The 10,891-nt window shown below is 42.6% G+C and overlaps 1 protein-coding gene across 1 annotated transcript in view; it reads right to left on the bottom strand.

Moving 5' to 3' along the window:
• Positions 1–9,822, bottom strand: part of CDH26 (cadherin 26) — a 53,372-nt gene extending 43,550 nt beyond the window's left edge. Inside the window, exon 1 of the mRNA XM_011992416.1 lies at positions 9,441–9,822. Coding sequence (XP_011847806.1) covers positions 9,441–9,517 — 77 coding nt within the window. The 5' untranslated portion in view covers positions 9,518–9,822. The remainder of the gene's footprint in view (positions 1–9,440) is intronic.
• Positions 9,823–10,891: the final 1,069 nt, after the last annotated feature.

The raw sequence follows: 10,891 nt of genomic DNA, 5'->3' as shown, positions 1-10,891 counted from the left end.
AAGGAAGGAGGGAAGGAGGGAAGGAGGGAAGGAGGGAAGGAGGGATGTAGGATGGGGAAAGGCCCTGCAATGTATGGTTAGAACCAGCAGCAAACGAAAGTGTGAGAGTGGGGAGGGAGAGAGACAGTGTGCAAGCAGGATGACTAGAATAAAGCGAATGGGGCAAAAAGTATAAACAACTGGTGAATTTTCACACAGGGTATTTTGGAATTCTTTGTATTTTCCTTAAATCTTACAAGTTTTATACCAAAACAAAAAGTTATCAAAAAAGACAATTTCATGAACTAAGATTGGGTATTCAATTTAGCACTAAGATTCTTGCCAATTAATATAAAAAGGGAAAGTCTGTCTTTAAAAAAATGAAACGTTTTTAATAAAACCTTTTCTTGTTATACAGTCTTCCTATTTAAAAGAAAATTTGATAGCAAAATGCTTTAAGCATACAGAAAGAAATAGAGAATGGCATAATGACGCCCAACACCTAGTTCTATTAAACCTTAATACTTTTACCCTATTTGCTTCGAAGTGTTGAGATGTAAATTGTTACAGATAAAATGGAAACTTCCTGTGTACCCCTCCCTCATCTCACTTTTTCCTCAGAAGTAACTCTCATCCTAAATTATATTTAGCATTTCAATGCATGTTTTTAAACCTTCACTATATATCTGTGTGCATAGATATAGCTATATATTCATAACAGTGTGTAATTTTTATGGTTTTAGATTGGACTTTTAAATAATGGTTCACAGTAAGCATCATCCCATAACTTATTTTGTTTTTTTACTTATCATTGATTTTTCATTTTGGGGGAGGATATGTGTGTTAACATCTACAGTTCTAGTTCATTCATTTTCATTGCTGTAGAGCATTTCACCATATGAATAGGCAATAATCTATTTATCTATTCTCCTAGTGATGGTCATTTAGGTTGGTTCCAGTTCATTATCAAAAATGCTATGGTAATAAACATGCATGTATATGTGAAAAGTTTCTCTGTAGCAGCAATTTTCAAAGTATGGTTTCCACAGCCCTGTAAGAGAGTCCACAAGGCCAAACGCTTTCCTAAGAACACTAAGGCATTGTTTGCCTATTTCGCTGACTGACATTTGCACTGATGGTGCAAAACAATAACATTGGTGGGTAAAATTGCTGATGCCTCAACACAAATGAAGGCAGTGGTACCAAACTCCCAGTAATTTACTCAATTACTATAATTGCTTGAGAACTGATGAAGCAGTAAAAACAATATTAATTGTTCTAGGCCTGGCGCGGTGGCTCACGCCTGTAATCCCAGCACCTTGGGAGGCCGAGCGGGCGGATCATGAGATCAGGAGATCAAGACCATCCTGGCTAACACGGTGAAACCCAATCTCTACTAAAAAATGCAAAAAATTAGCCGGGCATGGTGGCGGGCGCCTGTAGTTCCAGCTACTCGGGAGGCTGAGGCAGGAGAATGGCCTGAATCTGGTAGGCAGAGTTTGCAGTGAGCCCAGATCGTGCCACTGCACTCCAGCCTGGGTGACAGAGCGAGACTCCATCTCAAAGAAAATAATAAATAAATAAATAAATAAATAAATAAATTGTTTTAAATTGCAACACTTGAGTGCACATCTTTTAAATACTCATTGTGAGTGGATGGGAAGTATGTACAAAGCACTGCTGCTGCACATCAAGGCAGAAGGTTTATCTCAAAGAAAAGTACTTGCGTGATTGCTTGAGTTTCCAGCTGAACAGGCCACCTTTTTTTTTTTTTTTAGTGGAACACCATTTTACTTGAAAGAACAACCAATAAACTGATGATTCATGCCAGGGTACTTGATACATGGTTCCTTGATCATGAGCAAAGTGAGGCTTTCACTTCAAGAAAATCAATCAACGTACAGTATCTGCTCCCACTGACAAATGTAAGCTTTCAAGCAAAAATCAGAATTTTAGAAAACTTGTGTCTGCCAATATGAGCATGAAAGCTTCCTAATATTAAAGATTTTTATTATAATAGCAATTTTTTTTAATTTTATAGGCTGAAATATGTCCACATAGGAAATATCTGCATAACTCAATAGCCAATAGCTTCCTAATGATCAACACATCATGTTCTAAAATCACACACAGGTAAAAGAGTCATCCAGAGTGCAAGAGAGACCAGTGGATTTTAATGGAACAGAGTAGGGAAAATTCATTGATATGGTTTCAGATTCTACACAGTAAATAACTGTTAAGACATTACAGTGTATTGAGTTTTGGTGCAATATCAAAGAAAAATATTCACAATTTTCTGTTCCAGGATATTAAAATATTCCTCCGTTTTCAAATATCTGCATGAGGCCAGAATTTCTTCATATACTCCAACCAAACAAATTCACAACAGACTGAATGCAGAAGCAGAGAGGAGACTTCTGCTGTCTTCTTTAAAGCTGGACATTCAAAATATTTGCAAAAATAGATAGATAGTGCCACTTTTTCCACTAAATGGAATTTATGGAAAAATATGGATATTTTCCAAAATATGTGCTATTTTTATTACCATAGAATGGGTTTATTATGGTTATGTCCAATGAATTGAGAAATATGTTTAAAATTTCCCTGTTTTAATATCTACCATGGTATCAGGAAGTATAACCCACATAAGCTAAATCTCTAGGACTGATACCTAAATCACCAGGGACAGAGCTTCCACCCTGGTTGCCTTGTCCTCGTCAGAATCTATCCTTATTTATCCTTATTCACATTACAATACAAGAGGCCATGGTGGGTGGTGGGCGGGTGATGTTATTGGGCTGTATTGTTAGCATCAGGGCTAGTGATAATATTTGTTTCCTGGCCAGGTTATATTTCTATGTATTTACCTGAAGGGAAAGAATGTTTAAACTCTTTGAGTTCTGAAATCTCAAACTGAATTTTTTAGACAATGAATGCTTCTTGATTAATGTCAGCAGTTTTAAATTAAGGGCCTACGCAGGTGTATAATTTTTAAATGGAGAAAATTGTAGTTTTTGTAAAAGATAAAGAAATTAGGCCGGGCGCGGTGGCTCAAGCCTGTAATCCCAGCACTTTGGGAGGCCGAGACGGGCGGATCACGAGGTCAGGAGATCAAGACCATCCTGGCTAACCCGGTGAAACCCCGTCTCTAGTAAAAAATACAAAAAAATAGCCGGGCGAGGTGGCGAGCGTCTGTAGTCCCAGCTACTCGGGAGGCTGAGGCAGGAGAATGGCGTGAACCCGGGAGGCGGAACTTGCAGTGAGCCAAGATCCAGCCACCGCACTCCAGTCTCGGCGACAGAGCGAGACTCCGTCTCAAAAAAAAAAAAAAAAGAAATTAATTCTGTTTCTGAAACAGGTGTATTTCCAGGTGGCCAAGGTTATTAACAAGGAATATATTGAGGTTTCTTGTTCCCTCTGGGCCTCAGTTTCCCTTTCTGTAAATTGAGGGTATGAGACAAGGTGTCTTTAAGTGCTCTTTCAACACTGAAGTTCTGTAAATTCATTTTATTATGATAACACATAAACGGCACAGTTGACAGTCATGTAAGAGCTGGCTGAAGTGTTCAAAAAGAGGTTTGAAATGGTGGATGCTTATACTTTGCCAGAGATGCCTTAAATTTCACATCGTTGTGTGTGTTTCATTTCTCCTCTCTTTATGCAAGCCTTAGAAATTAACTTGAGATCTCTCATCTGGGTGATGCAGGAAGATGGAAATTGTTATATTTTCTGTAATGATTTTATAAGTGCTCTTATTATATTTCTCATCCGTGCCAATTTTAGGCAGTCTGTCCGCAGAGAAAATCTTTCCAAAGATTTGCATAATGCTTGCTAGAATGCGGTGCGGTGGGCCTGGGGTGGGGTGGGGGGCAGTTCTTTCTAGTTGCTTGTTCCCTCAGCTACCATGTCCACCAAACCACGTTATCAGAGGGGGCCAGGAAGACATACGATTGCATGGTCCACCCTGCACGTGATTTGACAGATGGCTCTGGACCTGGGGCATGTAACCAACATCATTCAGGCTGGCCTGGCTGAGCAGCCATGGCATCTTTTGGGAGAAAATTCTCTGAATGAATGAAGATGTAATCTGTAACTATACAGGATACTAAACAGCTAAGAGGTCTAGATAGAAATCATTCTTTCCCAAAATGCTTGGAAATATTTCATTTTTAAATGCAAGCTTTTATTTAAGCAGAATTCGGGTCCTAAAAATCAGCAGAATCTGGATCCAGGACTCTGTTCTGCAGGTTTATGTCTTTGTCCCAGATTCAGTGACAAGTAATGAGAAGCCATAGGAAAGGAGTTTTTCTTCCCTCTTTGGTCATTTCCAGTCCTGACAGCCGATGAGTCCTCAGCGTGGGGCTGGGGCAGGCTTGAAAGACCAGAGAGGAGAGAGGTTTTAAAAGAATGAAATCGGACAGTTAGGAAAGTCTCTTTTTTGTTTGTTTGTTTTTGGACAAGGAGAAAAGCCTCTTAAGCTTTCATTCAGGGAGAATTTGGATCCTAGAAATCACAGAATTTCCTATGAGAGATTCCTCTAGAGATTCTTTTAATCCGTACCCAATATCTCTATTCTGGGCTCTAGAGCAGAGCAGTCCTGGGAAAATCTCTGTGAATATGAGAATGTCCCTGCTGTACTGGCCAGTGTGGTAGACCCTAGCCACATGTAGCTAATTGGGCCCCTAAAATGTGGCTAGTGCTAGTGTAGAACTGAATTTTAAATTTTGCTTAATTTTAATTAACTTAAATTGCCATATGTGACTAGAGGCCAATGCAGATAGTATAAAGTATTGGTTAAGCATGTGGATTTGTAAGTTTAGAAGACCTGAGTTTAAATCCTGTTCTATGGGCAACATGGCAAAACCCTGTCTCTACAAAATATATAAAAATTAGCCGGGCATGGTGGCCCGTGATATAGTTCCAGCTACTCGGGAGGCTGAGGTGGAAGGGATCGCATGAGTCCAGGAGGTGGCGGTTGCAGTGAGTGGAGATCATGCCACTGCACTCCAGCCTGGGTGGCAGAGCGAGACCCTCCCCCCACAAAAAAGTCCTATCTACCCCTCACCAGCTATGTGGTTTTGGGCAGGTAATTTATCCTCTGGAGTCTGCATTTCCTCATCTGTGCACACACATGCACAGCCCCTACATATGTAAATGTATAAGTGAATGTATGTATTTGATCCTCACAACAGCCCAATCATGAAGGTGCTATTATTATTCCTTTTAACATACAACACTCACATGCAAAGTGCTCAGGATGGCAAAGGCTACGTAACTATCTCCTCTTTTTCCTATTCAAGTCTCTAGGCAACATTTCCACTGGCATCTCCCACAAGCAACTCAAATCCTACATGTTCCAGACTGATAGCATACTTGTGTTCTCACAGACCTGCCCATCTTAGGGGCTCTCTAACCACAAAAGACACTTACCTACTCATTCCAAAGGTCATCCTTGATGCCTCTGCTTCTTTCATCCCCACCTCCAAGTTCTGTCAAGTTCACTTCCTAAGGCCAGCTCTTCTCTGTCTCCACCCCAAACAGCTAAAGTTTCCACCACCTTGAGAACCCACAGGATTGGTCTCTCCTGTTCATTCCATCCTTCTGTGGTGGGTTGAATTGTGTCCCTAAAAGCATATATTGAAGACCTAATCCTCAGTACCTGTGAACGGGACCTTATTTGGAAACAGGCTATTTGCAGATGTAATTCTTAACTGAATTACAGTTAAGATGAAGTCACACTGGGTTAGAGTGGACCCTAATCTAGTGAGCAGTGTCTTGATAGGAAAACACAGACACAAAAAGAGGATGCCATGTCATGACAGGGGTAGAGACTAGAGTGAAGTAGCTGCAAGCCAAGAAATAGCTGGGATTGCCAGCAACCCACCAGAAGCTGGGGAGAGGCCAGGGAGTGTCCTCCCAGTTTCGGACAGAGTTTGGCCCTGCTGACACCTTGATTTCAGACTTCTGGCCTCTAGAACGGCAAAAGAGTACATTTATCCTATTTTAAGCCACTGAGGACACTAATATACGTTCCTAACACATTCTCTGCACAGAGGCTTGAGTGATCTTTAAAAGTACAGATCTCACACCCCTTTTCCCCCAGGGTTTTTACTTCTCTTAGGACAGAATCCAACCTGCTCTGTCCCCTTCTGACCCTCTCAGCTTCACCTCTGACCACACTATCCTCACCTTCTGCAACCCCTCACTCTGTTGGCCTTAAATGAAGGGCCGAAAGAATAATTCAGTAAAAGCATAAATGCTAACCATTTATTAAAAGGTAACTCAATTCAGAATTTCCCAGATTGGTAACAACGCCACCACCACCACCAACAAAAAATCGTAAGTGGCTTTTCTCACTGTACAGTTTCATTCTCTTAAAACTTCCTTCCTCTCTGGTCTTTGAAGCCTGCCACAGCCCAAAGGTGAGGACATATGAGCTCTCAGGCCTGGAAATGACGAAAGGGGAATAAACTACTCTTCCTTGGCTTGCCATTACTTGTCACTGAACCTGGAACAAAGACATAAGCCAGCAGAACAGAATCCTGACTTGGTGATTTGGCTTCATGTCCAAATGACAAAGAAAGGGTGTGGGGATTTCAGAGGAAAACTACCGTGGACACAATAGCGCTCCAGCAGAAATGGTATCAGCTTGTAAATACGGAGAGCTGAACAGGGGGACGTAGGTATCTCTTATAGATGTCACAGATGGCAATAAGCCAATTCGGGGGGCGGGGATGTAAAGGAATGGAATGGAATGTTACTTATAGCCAATTGGACAGTTATTGAGCACCTGCCAGGTGTAAAACTCTTTGCGAGTTAAAGGTCCAGCATTTGGATTGCTAAAAACTTCTTATATCTATTGAATCATGTTCTCTTCATCTGCCTTGATTCCCGGGAATCCACATAAAGCCGCTGTCATCAGTAACTGAAGTACAATCCACAGTCCCATCACACTGCCCCCCACCCGACACACCCTCAGAAGTCAATTCATTTGCTTTGGCGCTGCACTCATATGCCAGAGGGAAGAGAATTCAGGTCTGTTTCCTGATGAGACTCATTGTGGGTAGGAGCAGGAGCGAGGGAAGGATGGGGCAGGATTTGATTTGGACTATATTCAAATCCATGCAAACATGGGCTATTAAAAAGGACTTCTACAAAGTATTGGAGATCAAATTAATGTGCTGTCTGACTAAGGAAACTCTTAGCTCTTGACATGGCAAAATGTGACCAAGAAAATTCTCCAAACCTCAAGCAACTGGTATCAAACAAGTTATCCACTTTCAGACAGGGTTTTCCCCCTATTTTGTTTATTGGTGTATTCCCAGTGCCTGGCCCAAAGCAGGTATCCAGTAAATAGTTTTAGCATGAGCTCTCCGTGAATATAGCCAACCATTTTCACTGTGATGAGAAAAACAGAAAGACACAGACATAAGAGCACATTGACTGGGCCCTTACTGAACTGTGAACCTAATAGTAGAGAGAGATTCTCTAAGAGAAGATGACGTTTATCTGGGAAAGGACATTGCCATGGGAATACGTGTGTCATGGTAAACGATGTGCAGAGTCAGGGCAGTAAAGGAAGATAAAGGTTTTCAAAGGGAAAAATAAAAAGGATTATATCATTGTTTTGAAATAATTGTCATTGGCTACAAAGATCAATAGCAAGGGTGACACTGGTCTGAGTTTGCACAAAAAGTTGCTGGGAAGATTTCTTCAAAAAAGTGTTTTTTGTGTAAGGTTTTAATGGCCTTTGTGCAAAGTTGTTATTTGTGCAGTTTTTGTGATAGTTTTAGTTATCAAGCCTACAAATGTGAGAACCCCCTTTGCATAACCTTCTTTGTGTCTATATATCAGGCTTTGTGCCTGTGTGTGTGTGTGTGTTTTAATATAAGGAACTCCATTTTAATTCTGACAACTTTCGCAGTACCAAGGGCTTTTACGCATTTCCTCATTCATTGTCACAACCACTGGCTCAGATAAATTCAATTATTAGCTCTGTTTTCAGGTGAAGAGAAATAGACTTAACAAGGTTATGTTAAAAATCCTGACACCCAGCACACTCCCAGATCAGCTCAACCTGAACCTTCGGGGGCAAAACCCAGGCACTGAGATCCCTTGAAGCTCCATAGGTGAGTTCAACTTGATCCAAGGTAAGGACCAAAGTTAAGCTGGCCCAGGTCCCCAGCTGGCTGGGAAGGAGCCTAGGTCAGGACGCCAAGCAGCCCAGTCCGGAGCTCACAGTTACCAACCACTGTGCTGCTTCCCGCCCTCGGCTGATATTCAAAGGAAGAAATGATTCCCTCTCCCTAGCTGCAGAAAGCCAACGAAGCAGATCCTAACCAGCAAGCACATGTCCACTCTAAGTACAAACAGAGCAAGCCCATAGGTTTCGAATCCTGACTCCAGTAGCTTGTATTCCCATTTAAACAGTGGCAACTGGGGGCAGTGGATTTAGCCCTCCCATCCCCGTGGGTTTGCTCAAATTGCCTTGGATCCAGACAACTGAGATTTCCGCAATCTTATGTAAAGTGTGAACAGAAGTATCATTATAAAAATTGGCAGAGCACAGTGTCTCACTCCTGTCATCCTAGCACTTTGGGAGGCTGAGGTGGGCAGATCACCTGAGGTCAGGAGTTTAAGACCAGCCTGGTCAACATGGTGAAACCCTGTCTCTAATAAAAATACAAAAACTAGCTGGGCACGGTGGCATGCGCCCGTAGTCCCAGCTACTTGGGAGGCTGAGCAAGGAGGATTGCTTGAACCTGGCAGGAAGAGGTTGCAGTGCACTGAGATGTCACCACGCACTGTAGCCTGGATGATGAGACTCTGTCTCAAAAAAAAAAAAAAATTGTGTGTTGAGTGGGTGAGGTGGCTCATGCCTATAATCCCAGCACTTTGGAAGGCCAAGGCGAATGAATCATTTGAGCTTAGGAGTTCGAGACTAGCCTAGGCAACATGGTGAAAATCCATCTCTATAAAAAATACAGAAATTAGCCAGGCATGGTGGTGAGTGACTGTAGTCCCAGCTACTCGTGAGGCTGAGGTGGAAGGACCACCTGAGCCTGGGAGGTTAAGGCTGCAGTGAGCCTTGGTCATGCCACCGCACTCCAGCCTGGATGATGAAGCCAGACCCTGTGTCAACAAAAGGAGAAAGAAACAAAGAAAGAACTTGTGTGTGTTGATGTAAATAATCTCACTAAAAATAGTGTGAGCTATATAAATTAGTTTTAAACAAGTCCCTTCTCCTGCTCCCACTGTTGCCCCAAACAGCCTAGGACCCTTAACTTCCCTTTATATAAATCCAGAGCCCCTGCTACCTAAACCGTTCTCAAGACAGCCAGCCCTGGGTCCCAGCAGGTCACACTCAGTCCCTCTCACCTCCCTTCTAGAAGGGGCAGGGCCAGCTTGCACTTTGCTTTCAGTTCCCTGCACCTGAGCACTAGGCTCCAGGCTCAGCTCACCAGCTTACCTGCAGCAGCCACAGCAGCAGTGCTAGAAGCAGCAGCAGCGAGGGGTGACTCCCGGATCTCATGGCCATATGGGAATACCCAAGACAGACTCAGAACGTGCAGCTGCTAACCAGTCCTCCAAGCTGGGGATCCCACCAGAGCCACACACCTCCTTCTCAGTCAGCAGCTTCTTCTCCAGTGGTTTCCAGGTCACTTTGGCCCAGACACTTTCATCCCAACTTGCTCCTCCCTTCTCAGCTTTTCTTGCATTTATCAGAGTGGGGAGGGTGGACTTGTAAGCTGGAACATCCGTTTGCCACAAGTAGAGTTCCTAGGAAGGGTGGGGTAGGAACTGAAGCCACCATGGTCCTGCACGTACACAAAAGACTGGCTGGGGTCTGACCTCAGGAACAACAGCTCAGCCAGGGGAAGTGAAACCAGCACCTATTGGAAGGTAGAATTATTTATTTCTTTGTTTCCTTGTTTGTTCTAGTTTCCAAGTAGAAGGCCCAATCATCTCTTTCTATAGGAGGATATGTTAGTGACTCTTTTCTATAACCCCCATCCTCTTGAAACAAACAAACAAAAAAACTAGAAAATGACTGTAAGAATGATAACTTTATTAAGGGGAAGGGATGAGGAAGAATGAAAGAAAAGAAAAAAACAACTTTTACTTTCCAAAGCACTAAAAATCGTTATTCCAACAATATCCCAGGGCTCTGGGGTTTGCAAATTATTTCTACTAAAACCTCTTTTAAGCTTAGATTAATCTGCCTTTTTGAGTTTGGAATTAAAGTGGGAGGGAGGAGAGATGGGAAAGAGCCTCCCTGTGGGCAGGGATCTCTGTGGCAACCTGGGAGTCTTTGCATTAGAATTCTGAAAAAGACAATTTGAGATTCTATTATACCAATACTTAAGGTTGCAATAAGCAAGTTTTAAAACACAATCTGTGATACATTAACCCTAATTACCTTAACATGACCTTTTTATCACATTACCTTGTTTAAAGTAGTAAACAGATAAAATAAAAGGTAAACTTTCTTTGCTTATTCTAGATGTTGGCTTAGGCAAGGATTTCATGACTAAGAACCAAAAAACAAATGCAATAAAAACAAAGATAAATAGCCGGGACCTAATTAAACTAAAGAGCTTTTGCACTGCAAAAGGAATAGTCAGCAGAGTAAACAGACAATCCACAGAGCAGGAGAAAATCTTCACAAGGCGGGGTGCAGTGGCTCACGCCTGTAATCCCAGCACTTTGGGAGGCCGAGGCGGACGGATCACAAGGTTAGGAGATCAAGACCATCCTGGCTAACAAGGTGAAACCCCATCTCTACTAAAAATACAAAAAAATTAGCCGGGTGTGGTGGCAGGTGCCTGTAGTCCCAGCTACTCGGGAGGCTGAGGCAGGAGAATGGCGTGAACCCAGGAGGCGGAGCTTGCAGTGAGCCAAGATCGCGCCA

The sequence above is a fragment of the Mandrillus leucophaeus genome, unplaced genomic scaffold (genome assembly GCF_000951045.1).
Source record: "Mandrillus leucophaeus isolate KB7577 unplaced genomic scaffold, Mleu.le_1.0 Scaffold41, whole genome shotgun sequence".
NCBI lineage: Eukaryota > Metazoa > Chordata > Mammalia > Primates > Cercopithecidae > Mandrillus > Mandrillus leucophaeus.
The sequence above is the reverse complement of the archived record's forward strand: the minus strand, read 5'-3'. Positions and strand labels throughout refer to the sequence as shown.